The sequence below is a fragment of the Neofelis nebulosa genome, chromosome 4 (assembly GCF_028018385.1).
Source record: "Neofelis nebulosa isolate mNeoNeb1 chromosome 4, mNeoNeb1.pri, whole genome shotgun sequence".
NCBI classification, from domain to species: domain Eukaryota; kingdom Metazoa; phylum Chordata; class Mammalia; order Carnivora; family Felidae; genus Neofelis; species Neofelis nebulosa.
This window is the reverse complement of record NC_080785.1, coordinates 99,537,034-99,551,778: the sequence shown is the minus strand read 5'-3', so window position 1 is coordinate 99,551,778 and position 14,745 is coordinate 99,537,034. Positions and strand designations below refer to the sequence as shown.

The 14,745-nt window shown below is 49.2% G+C and overlaps 1 protein-coding gene across 5 annotated transcripts; it reads right to left on the bottom strand.

The window, feature by feature from the left end:
- Positions 1–5,701: 5,701 nt before the first annotated feature.
- Positions 5,702–13,768, bottom strand: LOC131509612 (ral guanine nucleotide dissociation stimulator-like). Of its 5 annotated transcripts, XM_058725500.1 has the most exons (7): positions 12,521–13,768; positions 12,048–12,162; positions 11,515–11,622; positions 8,790–8,989; positions 8,134–8,193; positions 7,026–7,192; positions 5,702–6,756 (listed from the first exon to the last, which is right to left on the bottom strand). In XM_058725500.1, the coding sequence occupies exons 2-7, from the start codon at positions 12,069–12,071 to the stop codon at positions 6,293–6,295; spliced, it is 1,023 nt and encodes a 340-aa protein (XP_058581483.1). In that variant the 5' UTR covers positions 12,072–12,162; positions 12,521–13,768; the 3' UTR covers positions 5,702–6,292. The 5 variants fall into 5 exon arrangements, with proteins under 5 accessions (XP_058581483.1, XP_058581480.1, XP_058581481.1 ...); XM_058725497.1 differs by lacking the exon at positions 12,521–13,768 and having other exon boundaries at positions 12,048–12,412; XM_058725498.1 differs by lacking the exons at positions 8,134–8,193; positions 12,521–13,768 and having other exon boundaries at positions 12,048–12,417.
- Between the last annotated feature and the right edge of the window lie 977 nt (positions 13,769–14,745).

The following is a 14,745-nucleotide window of genomic DNA, read 5'->3' as shown; positions in this document are numbered from 1 at the left end:
ATCTGAAGTAGGGGTAGTGTAACTACCTATTGAGTTCTTCAATTCTGAAGGCAATTTGCGTTCAATCAGTGCACTCTGAGCAAATGGGCCAGGAATAAGTGGCGCTTCTTTCTTTTAGAGGGTGGTCCAGACACCTTCCTACTTGGAGATGTATGCTGAAGAGAACTGGGTGTTTTGGATAGTTCAAAGTCATCTTTTTGGGAAATGTTGAGTGGGAACGTCTTCTTCGCACTCTCGCGAGGAAGGTGGATGGGAAAGCTCCTTGTTCCAGGACGACTTGTGGGTTTTGTTCTTCCTATCCGTGGGGCGTGGTGCTTGATGTTTCCGTAGAGCACCTCCTGTCTTGAATTCGTTCCCTGTTTCAAGAGTTTCTGACCTTAAGAATTACATCTCCTCCGGGACTCCCCAGGTAGCTCGAGGCAGAAGAGTCTCTGAGCCCACCGGGTCCCTAGAAACCAGTGCGTGTGTACTTGAGCAGGCAGTGCTCGTCTCTCAGCCTCCTTTGGAAATGAGGTCTTGAGCAAACGCTCTTTCATTGCATGGGTTCCACCTCTGTCAGGTTGTTGGGGTTTGTATTTGTGCGTCTGTGTAAGTGTCTGCGGTGCCGTGTCCTGTATTTAGTCCGGACCGCGGCAGGGTCCCAGTTCTTTCAAAGACACAGTTTTGTTGCATAGGAAATTCTCATTTCAGTAGAGTGTTCCAATCCTGTTACAAAGGATGAAAACTTCCTGAAGGCAGCACCGTGACCTCACCGAAAGCAAAAGTCTGAGAACTGAGGCTTTCCCAAACTTCCATATCAAGCTGACTGGTACTTTATGTTTTCAGTAAGACGGTGTGGTGTAGGCCACTTTGAGCAGCTGCAGCTACTAATCATCTGTTTTGTCCCTGGGGGTGAGTTGTCTCTATCAGCAATTAAGGATATTATGATTATCTTGAAAATCATTATTTTCTTGATTACCATGATTGCTATATTCTGCGTAACCCTTCCATGGAAATTGGTACATGAGCTACATACCTGAAACCTTTTCGTCACCAAACACGTGCTACAACACGGGGAAAAAAATCACTTTTGTGTGATGGACAATGTACCTTACCTTTATAGTACTGTTTTAGTGGTATGTACATATGTTTAGAGTAATGAAAGTGTCCACTTAGATCTAAGGAGTTTTTTGTGACATGATGGTACTTCAAGAAATCATAAAAATAATGGAAAATCTAAGTTACGTAGTAATCTAAGGACTCTGTCCTTTTGGATACGAAATCCTAAGTAAAGAACTCATCTTGCAAAAACTGCCAAGTACTGATAATTCGTTACTATTCATGTAGGTCTAGTGAATGGAATGGACTGAACTAAGGTCTCTGAAATAGAGGAAGCTAGAATTTGAGATATTGAGTCACCTTTACTCTCCCTTTCCCTGTTGACATGGTCTTTTTTTATTCGGTGATGTCTCTTGACCTTTACCCTATTTCCCTCCTTCCTGCCCCCCAGCTTTGCAATCATCTTTATGTATTGATGGGCTTGTTTCATTCTGTTTTGAGGATTTTTGTTGTTTGTTTTCTTAGTTTTTGTTTCAGATTCCCCATATATGTGCAAGCATTCTGTATGTGTTTTTCTCTGTGTGAGTTCTTTCGCTTAGCATAACGCCCTCCAGGCTATTATAAACACTGTGGCATAATAACAGGTGTGAAGGTATTTTTGGGAGTTAGTGATTTCATGTGTTCTGAGTAGTACCTAGGGGGGTACTTGAGGGAAGTTGCTGGATGATATGGATGTTCTCCTCTGAATTGTGTGAGGAAACTTTACATTGTTTGCGACTGCCTCTGCACCAAGTTCCAATGCCACCAACAGGGCACAATGATTCGCTTTCTTCCACGTTGTACCCAACGCTTGTGTTTTCTTGTCTTTTTGATAAGACCGTTCAGACAGGTTTCAGGTGATATCTCTTTGGCTTTGGACTTTCATTTCCCTAATGTGGAGTGACATGGAACTTTTCTTCATGTATGTGGTGGCCATCTGTATGTCTTCATTGGAAGAATGCCTCTTCAGGACTCTGCCAGGTCCATCATTGCTCTTTGGTTTTGCATTGTGGCGCCGTAGGAGTTCTTGGTATCTTTTGTGTTTTCACCCTTGACCACGTATGTCGTTTGCAAGTATTTTCTCCCATTCACTATGTTGCCTTTCCATTCTGTGGAAGATATTGTTGCTGTGCAGAACTGGTTTTTTTAGTTTCATGTAGTCCCACTTGTTTAGTTTTCCTTTGTAGCTTTGGCTTCTGGTGTCAAATCCCAAAACTCAAGTCAAGACTGAGATCCAAACATTCTCTTGGGTTTGGCATTTGGCTTTGCCCAGCAAAGCCAAGGAGAGCAGAAAGGATTGCTTCAGACTCCAAGCAAGTCAAGAGAGGTGAGAGGGAGTTTAAGGGACGTCTCCGCGAGCTGCTCGCAGGCTCCCGTAGTCATTAAGCCTACAAACGATGTGCAACACGCCAGCAGGCCACATGCTAGAAAGAACGTATTGAAGACATGGTGCAAACCACATCTAGACAGGATAAAATATTCCACGCGACAACACGGTCCAAGGACTTGGTGAGCCCATGTGGAGCCCAACCCCTAGATACACACGCACTAGATCAGCCAAGTCTCACCTGCCCCCCAGATACACACCAACTAGGTAAGTGAGCTGCTGCTGGCTGTTTGCAGGAAGGCCAGAGAGCAGTGATCTGCTCGGCAAAGCGTTCCCTATAATCTCCCAACTCAGGACATCGTTGTGCGATTTCCCACACCTCCTGTCCAAGGTCTTATCCAGGTCTTTTGTGGTTTCAGGTCTCAAGTCTGTAATACATTTTAACTTGGTTTCTGTGTGTGATGCTAAATAGGTGTCAGGTTGTGTTTCTGTGCCTGTTGTTTTCCTGTGCCCAGTGATTCTGGGCACCACCTATTGAGGAGACTGCCTTTGCCTCAGGTTATGTTCTTGGTTCTTTTGTTGTGAATTAATTGGCTACATATGTGTGAGTTTCTCCCTGGTCCTTCTGTTCTGTTCCAATGACTTGTGTGTCTGCTTTTACCCCAATAGTGTACTGCTTTGGGTTATTGTAGCTTTGAGATCTTCTTTCAAATCAGAAAGCATGATGCTTCCAGCTGTGTTCTTCCTTCTCAAAATGACTTTGGTATTCAGAGCCTTGTGTGGTTCTGTCCACATTGAAGGATAATTCTATTTGTGGTAACATGCTTCAACTTTGATAAGGATTGCACCTAGGGAATGTGTAGATGGCTTTAAGTAGCGTGGACATTTTAACAATCTTAATTCTTGGGATCCACTAGCATAGAAAGTCTTTCCGCTTATTTCTGTCCAAATTCTTTCTCCACTGATTTCTGGTTTTCAGTAAAGACGTCTCTCTCCCACTTGGTTAAATTCATTTTTTTCTTTTTTAACATTTCTATGTTTATTCTTGACAGAGAGAGATACATGGAAACACACACACATACACACACATTCAGAGAGATAGAGAGACAGGGGGGGGGGTGGGGAGCGTATGAGTGGGGATGAGCTGAGAGAAAGGGAGACACAGAATCTGAAGCAGGCTCCAGACTCTGAGTTGTCAGCACAGAGCCCAACACAAGGCTCAGAACACAAATCATGAGATCATGACCTGAGCCAAAGTCAGATGCTTCAATGAGTATGCCACCCAGGTGCCTGTAGGCTTAATTTACTCTTAAGTATTTTCTTCTTTTGGAGTGATTTTAAATTATTTTCTTAATTTCTCTCTCTGATACTTCGTGATCATGTATAGAAATGAAGCACATTATGTACATCGACATACATATCTTAACATGACTGCAATCATTTATTAGGTCTACCAGTAATATTGACGAGTCAATTTGGTCTCTCTAGAGCGTATCATGCACCCCCAATAAGTGAAAAAGTACCTGGGAACATAGGATGATGCGATCGAATTTAGATGAGAGTAAGCAGACATATGGAGTGAGAGTGTGCAAATTTTCTGAAATGTTTTGTGGGTGATATAATCCAACAAGTCCACAAATAAGGTTTGTTTGGATATATTTTTTCTTTAAACCAGACCCAGAGAGCTGTGACATAAATATATGCTTCCCAACACAATCCCACAATATGCCCTGTGCATCTTAGGAGGTAGCCACCTTGTCTCTTTTTTCTGTCCTAGAACCCAGTGCCTGCCTCCACCGCTCAGTGAATTCATCTCAGAATACTGCAGTTGGGAAGAGACCTATATTTTTCATAGACTTCCTGAAAGGCACCTAAAAAACATTGGATTTTACAGAGTTGTGTCTGATCTGCCTGGAATCCTCTAAGGATGTGTCGGTTGGAATGGCACTTTCTTTGCTGGGAGATCAGGGAGCCCTGCAGTATTCCTGTGTGCCTTGTGGTCACCAGGGGGTGCTGTGCAGCTGCTCATGACAAGGACACTGCTCCCCAAAGATGGGGCTGCAGGTGCAGGGCGTCACTGCTAGAGGAGCCTGAAGGGTGGAGGAACTTGACTCGGTTTCAAAGCCTGACTGAGTCTCCATCCTGCAATCTCCTTGAGCTCCTGATGTGCTGTGTAAAGGACTCTCTGGCTTGCCGAGGTTCAGGTGGTTCTTGCTGTTGCCACTCACTCATCAGGATGAACACATTCAAGTTATGGTCTTTAACTCATTGACCTGACCTGCACGTAGAGGTACTTTCCTGAGAGTAAGCGACCCAGCCTGAGAGAAGGGCCAGCAAGCAGACAGCAGTGGCCCAGCCTGCATCCTCCCCTGGCCTGAAAGCAGGGACTGGCTGCTCTACTGAGAAGCAGAGCTATGGAACAGGAGGTGCACAGGCAGCTGGGGTTTGTCATGGGATGGGACCTGGATGAGTGTGTTCCAGGGCATGCGGCAGGGATGCTGTGCAGGAGGTCAGAATGAGGGAGTGTGGTTTCTTTCCTGCCCCATGGGTCACCCCTAGGTACCCTGATTGCCACAGTGCTGGCTTGTCCCCCTGATTCTTCAGGGATCCATCAGTCCCAGGGGTCCCTGCTTTTCACAGAAGACCCCAACAGAATAAAGAGCCTGCAGATATTGGAAACTGGAGGCAGCGCCCGAAAAATGCCTATAAATTATGTCCCCAGAGTTGTGCTAGGTGTACACGCCTACAGAAAGGGAGAGTTTCGTTACACATGTACCCTTGTGTACAGTGATGACAGACAAAATATTGGAATTGGCCCAGTCATTCAGCTTCTGGAGACGTAAAGGATGATGTGTGGCCCCTGAGAATGCAGAAGGGGACAGGACTGTGCCTGTCCACTGTGGGGACATCCCATAGTACAAGACCATAGTCCTAGATGGATGCCCAACCTGTCATACCACTCGTGAACACAAACACAGACACCTGCTGCACTCAAAGCCAAAGGACTGTGAAGATGACACCATGAGTTGGGGGCCATTATGTCTTCAAAGAATATACTTTTTTTTCCGCATATATTTGTTGTTTCCTATTTATTTTTTTGGAAAGAGCAAGAAGGGGAATCCTGACCAGGGCTTCAAGCTGTCATTGCAGAGCCTGACTTGGGACTTGATCTCAAGAACCATGAGATCATGACCTGAGCCAAATTCGACTCGGAAACTCGCCCATTGAGCCACCCTGGTGCCTGTCCTCATTATTTAAATCTTCCTTTTACTGAATACATGTCACCTGTAGGAAACCTTGAGAACTTTATACTTTATTGCCTAATAGATTAGCATAAATGGCATATTGACGGTTTCATTTGGGTATTTTTATAATATGCACGTTAGACCAATATCACCATGGCCAGTCCAGGAAAATGAAAGATTTTCCAGGTATTCGCTCTGGTCCAGACATTTCTCTTCTGGCTTCTGCTCTGGTGTCAAACCTCAGAGGGTCCCCATTCCAGATAATGAAGATATTTCAAGTGGGGGCTTCACCTAATCTTTGTTCTTTGAGGACTATTCCTCTGTCATAAAAAATATTAGTGCCATTGAATATTTAAGCAATTATTAATCAGTCTCCTGTCATGTAGCCAGACACAACAGGCCATGTTGTGTGTTTGCACACACATGGAAGTCCCAGAGGAGCTAAAGCAGCAGAAACCGAGATCGCTGGTTGCAGAGACTGGGGTGAGGGAATGAGCCGTGGGTGATTAGTAGTCCACGTGTCTCTGTGATGGAAATGTTCTAGGAGTACATAGTGGTCACGGGTATAAAATCCTGTGAATGTACGTACTGACACTTGAAGTTGTAATTTCAAAGGATGAGAGTAAATTTTTTGGAACTTAGTTTATGTTTTATGTATAAACCAGTAGTACATAAGGACACTAAATACCTCTATACCCACTACTAAAATGACAACGAACGCCATGACAAGGTCAGGGGATTCATCCTTTGGGGCTGTGGCCGACATGAGCCGCTGTTGGGGAGCTGAGGCTGGTTGCTCAGCTGCAGCAGGTGGTTGCTCCAGCCCTTCCGTGACCCCGCCGGCTGGGGCTGAGGGCTGCTCATGCTCTGGGGCCACCAAAGGGGCGGGTGGCTCTTCCAGCTCCTGTCTGTCAGCCAGAGCTGGGAGTACCTCCTGCCCTGGTGGGGACGCTGTAGTGAGGGTCTCCGATTCTCGTACGCGCTGAGCTCCAGGAGAACTGGTGGCTTCAGGCAGCCTGGGCTGCGAGGCTGCAGTGGGCACCACAGGGATAGCGGGGGCTCGCTCCCGAGGGACGTGTGGATGTGGCTCTAGAGCTGCTGCCAAAGCTTCAAGAATAGAAAGTGTCATCACCGGGATTGCCATTCCATGGCAGGAAACCTCTCCCGCAGACATTGTCATCTGAGTCAAAGGACCCACCAGGAGGAAATCTCCCAGACGGCAGGCTAATGGAACAGTGATCGGAGACTAGTCCCTACGCCTGGCCCACCTGCAGTCTAGGAAACACGTTCTCTCTGGCATACCCCGTCCCCTCCACATGCCCACATCTCCCACCCAGAGTCCTCCTCGCCCAGAGACTCTGGCTCATTGGGCTCACGGTGTTTCCGCCATGAGTAGAGAAGGCGGGTGTGGCGCTGCAGCTCGGAGCCCGGCATGTGGATCCTTACATACGTCCGCAGCAGCTTCAAGCTGGTGAAGTCTGGAGGTTGGAAAAAGTCCTCGGGGTAGTGATCCAGCCAGGTGCCCAGGATGGAGGAGATGGCCCTGGGGATACAAAAGTAGCCAGAATAATCACCATGGGGTGTTCCTCCCACTGATGTCTCAGGACAGGCCTGTGGGACCTGGTCTCTATGCCTCCTGCTCCTGGATGTCCAGAGGGTGGTTCTATACGTTGTCCACCTGTGATTTGGCAGTCCCGCCTATGAGAGACCTGGTCACTGAAGAGGGACCGTTAAGATTCTGTTTGACGGGAACCCCTTAACCAATGATGTGGTCGTCTCTGTCCTTCTTGGGGAAGCCAGCCAGACTCCTCGCTGTGTCCCGAGCCAACCTTCCACCGGAATTCAAGTCCGTGCGTGAGTGGAGGGGTGGTGTCGGGGTGAGTCAGTGCCTTCACTGCATACCCTAGCGCTCCATGAAAATCTGCGCAAATACGGGACAAGGGGACTCTGTCTCTTACCTGGGCTTGCTGGGACCCTCCTGATGCCTTCAATGTGACGACCTGTGCCTCTGTGCTGCCTCATGCCCTCAGTGCACATGTGGGTGTCCTCCCGCTGACACTGTTCTCCCATCGTGTGGGTGATATGTGCTCCTTGAGCCCTCACTGTGTCTCCTGTACCCTTGCTAAGCATGCACTGTGGACGTTCCCCAAGGTGGTGAGCGTGATGCTCCCCAAAACCGTTATTCTGGGTCCCCTGATGGGGGTGGAGGCAAGGCTGTGAGTGGGAAGGGATGGGGTTGGACTCTCTAAGGGGCTGACGCGGTCCTCTGGCGCCCTCTGCTGCCTCCCTGTGCCCAAAGCCCATCCTCTACCAGAGAGGACAGAACCCCTTTCCTTGCTTCCAAGAGAAAGCCCTCAGAACTTTGCCCTCTCACAGGACTCTCAGACGTGTGGGATGCTGGGTGTTGCAGCCCCTCCCACGCACGGTCTCAGCACTGCCTTCTTGGAGAAGGAAGGCCCTCCAGCATGAGCTCAGCCTACTCACAGTTTCTCCTGCTCCCGGGGTCCGCCATCCTCCTCAGCCTCTGAATGCAAGCATCCGTATCTGGAGGAGGCCAGAAGGACATCATACGAGCTGTCCTGTGGATGCTACGTCTTGTCCTATCCAGAGTCACTGCTGACTAGAATGCACCTCTGGAGGGGAGGGTACTGTCGGCTCTGTGCATTGGATCCCAGTCAGCTCCTACAGAAGTGCCTGCACCTAGTGGGGCTTGCTGCGTGTTTGAAGTATGATAGGGCCCCAGTCAGCTCCATCACACATATTGGTGTGGGTCTGGGCGTCCTGCTCATCCTGGGCATCCTTGACTGGTTTGAGCCAGGACTCAGACACACAGATAGAGCCTCCAGTCTCCTTTTCCAATGGGAAAACAGCCCAACTCAACACCTGGCGACGGTGAGGGATGAGGCAGAAAGTTGATCATGGGGAAGAGGACAAAGATGACCCAGCAGAGATGCAGCCGTGCCAGCAGAGCTTTCCACAGGCCAGGGTGACTTTCCCTTCAGTGCCCCCACTGAGGACCTGGAGTTTTTCCACTGGGATCAGAGGAACAAAGTGAGACTCCAGGACGTTTGGTGACTTTCCTGAGACTCAGAGCTTTCAGGGGCTGAATCACACTGGGCTGTGAAGGGCAGGGTGCTCACCTCATAAACAGTATTTCCAGGACCTGCGGGGTGGTAGCAAAAGCTCTGTACGTGCTCAAGAATGTGAAGAGGTAGGAGGGGTCTCTACCCAGGAAAGCAGGTACCAGGTGCTCCACTCGCTGTTCCAGTAGCATCCAGCCTCCTTCGATGGTCCACTCCACACAGTTCTCATTGTCGGGCATGGGTGAGATGTTCGTACCCTGAGGTAGAACACAAGAGGGACACAGAGTCAGACACAGCACCATGGATGTCAGGAGGCTTGGGGTCCAGAATGCAGACCAAACCTCCAAGCCGTCAGTGACTTGTGGCAAGATGAGACCTGGGTGCCCAGAGTCTGAAGAAGGATCTTGGCATTTACACGAGATTTTGAGGTGGGAAATGGCTGAACACATTAGGATCTCTGATCAGATATCCCTAAAGGAAAGGGAATTAAAAGCAAAAATGAACTATTGGGACCTCATGAAGATAAAAAGCTTCTGCACAGCAAAGGAAACAACCAACAAAACTCAAAGGCAACCAATGGATTGGGAAAAGATATTTGCAAAGGACATATCGGACAAAGGGCTAGTATCCAAAATCTATAAAGAGCTCCCGAAACTCCACACCTGAAAAACAAACAATCCACTGAAGAAGTGGGCAGAAAACATGAATGGACACTTCTCTAAAGAAGACATCCGGATGGCCAACAGGCACATGAAAAGGTGCTCAACGTCGCTCCCCATCAGGGAAATACAAATCAAAACCACACTCAGCTATCACGTCACGCCAGTCAGAGTGGCCAAAATGAAGAAATCAGGAGACTATAGATGCTGGAGAGGATGTGGAGAAACGGGAACCCTCTTGCACTGTTGGTGGGAATGCAAATTGGTGCAGCCGCTCTGGAAAGCAGTGTGGAGGTTCCAAACAATTAAAAATAGACCTACCCTATGACCCAGCAGTAGCACTGCTAGGAATTTACCCAAGGGATACAGGAGTGCTGATGCAGAGGGGCACTTGTACCCCAATGTTTATAGCAGTGAAACGCCCAGAGTCTAAGAGACCCCCAAAAACGAACCACCAGAGTCCAGAGTCAAAGCTAAGCAGCAAGGGTCATTTATTGCAGGTTCGAACCTGGACCTCTGCGCCCCCGTTGCCGGTGACGCCAAGAGGCCCTGAGAGAGGTTTTTACACCCCTTTTATAGACAGGTACAAACAAGTCATGGGGAAATCAGGAATTTTCCACAGTTACAGAGCTGCGATTGGTTGGTGTTTAAAGTTGGACACTTAACAGTATTTGATTGGTTCCTGCCTTTAGGTCAGACCACAACCGGGGGTACGGGTATCACAATGATTGATCAGGAATACACGGATGTGCCAGGCAACAATGATTGATCAGGAATACATGGGCGCGCCAAGCAATTGTACAGAAGCGGAACAAGCTGGTTAAGCTTGGTTAGGTTTCAGTTTCCCATAACTTAAGCTTTTAAGTTTTAATTTTCTCAGGCCTCTCAGCAGCACTCTCAACAATAGCCAAATTATGGAAAGAGCCTAAATGTCCATCAACTGATAAATGGATAAAGAAAGTGTGGCTTATATACACGATGGAGTACTGCATGGAAATGAGAAAGAATGAAATATGGCCCTTTGTAGCAACGTGGATGGAATTGGAGAGGGTTATGCTACGTGAAATAAGCCATACAAGGAAAGACAGATACCATATGTGTCCACTCTTTTGTGGATCCTGGGAAACTTAACAGGAACCCATGGGGGAGGGGAAGAAAAAAAAAAAGCTTAGAGTGGGAGAGAGCCAAAGCATAAGACACTCCTAAAAAATGAGAACAAACTGAGAGCTGATGGGGGGTGGGAGGGAGGGGAGCGTGGGTGATGGGTACTGAGGAGGGCACGCGTTGGGATGAGCACTGGGTGTTGTATGGAAACCAATTTGGCAATAAATTTCATATATTTTTTTTAAAAAACCATGAAGGAAAAAGAATCTCAGGTCAGATTGTTAGATGAGTATGCACAGCACGTCCCTGCATTAACAGCAGTGTCCCTGTGATTTCTAACAGCACAGTCCATTCTGGGGATCCGAAGAGAGGGACAGTACCTGGCAGAGGTTGGATCAGGATAATAGGACATGTAGGACGTTCAGTGCAGCACTGTGACATGGCAAGAGAAGGGAATCCTGTCACAATCCCACATTTGTGAAGGGCTGAATGGGTGAGGTGAGTGGTCACATTTCCAGAATGTTGTCTAGGTGATAAGGCCCTTGCTCCTGATCTGGAGGGGCCCCAGGGGCGTGTTGCTTGGCCACCAAAGTGCAGAGCATTAGACATAATACAATGAGCCCCATGTCTTTTGGGTAAAACTCTCCCTGCTCCTCACGAACGTGTGTCAGATGTGGAGAAGGTGTGGAAAGATGGTCGGGCGAACCGAGACTCCTGGGAACGTTCGTCGGGGAAGCGTGTACAACAATGCCAATATATTCTAGACAGAATGGGACGTGAAATGGTCTCACACCTCTTTTCTGATATTCCTGCAAATAAGTGGAGAGTGACGTTGCGTCTGGCCGTGGCAGGGGCTGGGCCTGAGGGCATGTTTGGGGAGCAGTTGGGGTTCCAGGTTCATCTGGGACCAGGAGTCTCCGAGAGCTACCAGGGGAGCAGCAGTGTGTTTTCTGGGCCCTGGGATTCTTTGCATTGCCTCTGGGCCCTGGGTGTTGGGTTTCCCTGGTACCTGCACTCACCCTGAGCCAGCGCTGCTTCCTGCTGATGGCATGGGGCTTCCTCCTTTCCTCCAGGGAAGTAGAGCAGGGGCTCTCATTCAGCTTCTCCTCCATCTGTGGCATGTGGCTCTGTAAAGACAGTGCCCAGCAGGCAGGCACGTAGGCAGGCAGGCAGGCAGGAGTCCTCAAAGCCGTGTCTGCTTGCTTTCGCTTGTCCTCAGGCCCATATGAATTCATTCCAGATATGACACCACACTGTGCACACACCTCCCCCACGGAGGAGAAGCAAGGTGGCTTGAGGGCTTGGATTCAACCTGTTACAGGTTAGAGGCACCTCAGAGATCCCTTTTCCCTCCTTCCCAGCATGACATGTGCGTGGCCATGATGGGTCCACCAGGTGGTCCACTGCCATCCAACCTGCTCCGGTCCCGGGGAGGACCGGCCCCCACGTCCCCCTTTCCCCGAAACTGAACATGAGGGGATGGGAGCGCCCAGGGAAGGCTCAGAGCTGTGACCTGGCCTGTCCTGACCTGCTCTAGGCAGCTCTGTGTTACCTTATGTGACCTCCTGGAAAACATCCTGAGGCATCGCCAGCGTGGGTTAAGGAAACCTCTCCAACATCTGAGTAATCCTGCGCACTGGGGTTTCTGGTATCCAGAGCCCCGGTACCTGGGAAAACAACAAGAGAACATCCTAAAGTCTCTGTGTCTGTAGGCAAGTGAGCCTGGTATGGGACCTTACTAGAACATGGGTGCCAGGTTACGGGAGTTCCAAGCTTTCCTGGGGCCTATTGTGAGCAAAGTGATGTCACTGCCTAGGATCCACCTCCTGAGTCCCCTCCTGGGATAACACCTTTGCAAATAGTCCTCTCTTTGCTGACTGCTCACCCCCATTCTCCATGAAATGTCACATCGGTACACAGTTCCACCAATGCACCCCTCTCCACAGTCCCCTGGGAAGGTCTGGGGGCAGCCAGGGTCCCAGCTGTGAGACCTATCTGGGTTGAGACAGAACTCTTCTTTCTTACCTCTTTCTGGTCCCAGATTCGCGACTGTGCTTCTCAGGGATGGTCCGTGTCTTTTCTGCCCAATGGAGATCATTCTAGCCTGTACTTCCTCAGGAGGTCCTCAGGCATATGTGGGATGATATCTGTGAAATTGGAGCAGCAGAGTCACCTGTTGGAAATTTATCTAACCACATTGACTTCAACTTCTCACCTCCTCTGATTCTGCTGCTCCTCTGATCCCAGCCCACAGTCCTTCCAGGTGTGCGTACGTGCGTGAGTGTGTGTGTGTATGTGTGTTTACCAGTGCTTGTTTTCTGGGGTCCCAGAAGGTCACATCCCCACCTAGGGAAGGATGGCCAAACATTTCCTAGGAGCTTAGGTTCTCTACTTTCTAAAGCAATCCCTACAGAAGGGATTGGAGTTGGGGCCTAGTAGGACAGAACTCTCTTTTACGTAGACTTGGTCAGTAGTGTGCCACGAGCCATTCCCTGCCTTTCCACTGGGTACATACAATGGGGACAGGGTGGCACTCAGTGGGTTGCCCTGGCCTGGGGGTCCTCCTCAGGGAAGAACGTGCTGGGATGTCTTCTGTGACGCTCCTCTTCAGCCTCACCCCCACGCCACCTCCATGTCCGCACCCAGTGACAGTAACACACCCTTTTCCAGACCCCCTCCGAAATCCTGGGTCAAGTCCAGGACCCCATTTGAGGACATGGAGTTGGGGTCATGCCTGGTTCTGACTTTCTACCAGTCTGTGATTCTGGGCATGGCACTGACCCTGGCATGGTCTTCACTTTCTCCTCCCCTCAGTGGCTCCCTGGGATGCCCACATCCTGTCAACACATCCTTGTGGGATTTCCTTCCTGGAGTGTGGTATGGACGTAGTGTTTGATTTCTGTTGCAAAGAAGATGGCACCCTGACCCCAGACCAAACAAGTTTAGGTGATAAAATGTCCATGGCACAGCCACGTGCTCACTGTCACTCTCCGTGTTGTCTTTCAGCTCCTCACAGTGGGGACCAACCCCCATGTTGAGTCGTGACACAGACAGTTACACTAGCCTAGCCCTGAGAGACAACAACAGACAGGGAAGGACTAAGGCACTCGATATGGACTGAATCCTGCCACCACCCTGAAGTGGGCTCAGGGGTTGAGTGAAGCAGGTTCTGTCTCAGTGATGACAGCAGCCCCAACCTCCTGAGATGCTGTGGCAGGAGCCCCCAGCTGAGCCCTGCTGAATTCCTGGTCCCCTGGGCCTGTGAGGTGGCAATTTTATGAGGAAGCCACTAAGGGTGGGGGAATATTGTCCCACAGCACTAGAGTAGAGTAGTGACAACGTCCTCCTGCCCCAGGCCCTGGCCCTCCTCACCCTCCCTCTCTGCTGTCCTCCGCAGCTCTTTCCGGTCTCCCTGGTCTCCTTTCACACGTCCCCTCTGAAACAACGACCTCTGCCTCCGAGTGTCTGCACCACTGTGCCTTCTGCCAGGCTACATACCCTCGGACTTGTGCAGGGCTGGCTCGTTCTTGCACTGCAGCAGGAAATCTTAACGTTGCCTCAGCACAGCCTAGTCAGACCCTCCCCTGGTGGAGCTCAGGGACCAGTTGCCGTACCTTGAATTTTTCTATGGAGTCCTTGCTCATGTCATTCCCATTTTTGTTTCATGTTCTTTCCATCTTCCTGGCTAGACCTTGAACTCCTAGAGGGAAGACGTGGCTGTCTTACCGACACTGGCACTATGTGACTGCTCAGATGCTCATTTCCAGTGGCTGACTGAAGTGGTAAGGGGATCCATCCCACCATTTAGCAGCTCAGTCATTATAGCCTAATTTACCTGGATCATTTTTCAATACTTATTTTATCGTATATCTGTTCAGTCCACTAGTCGTAATTTGGGGCGTGAAATCACACTCCAAGATCAAGAGTCTCATGCCCTACTGACTGAAACAGCCAATTTTAATGGAACTACACTGATTTCTAAGTTATCTTGCAGGTTAACATTTTGTACGTATATTAGGTTATGCTGAATTACCAGAGAACCAGCCACATTTCACAAACATGTCCCCATAGATTTCCTCACCTGACGTTGCTGGGTGTGTGTTTAGATTGGAGACTAAAGTCCTTCATGTGGTCATTGAGGAACCCAGAGTTCCTCCATTTTGTCCCTTCTCCCTCCCGAGGATATCAGGTAGTTGCACAACCAGCAGCACAAGGGGCGATAAAGGGGAAAGAGGACAAGGAAATGCACA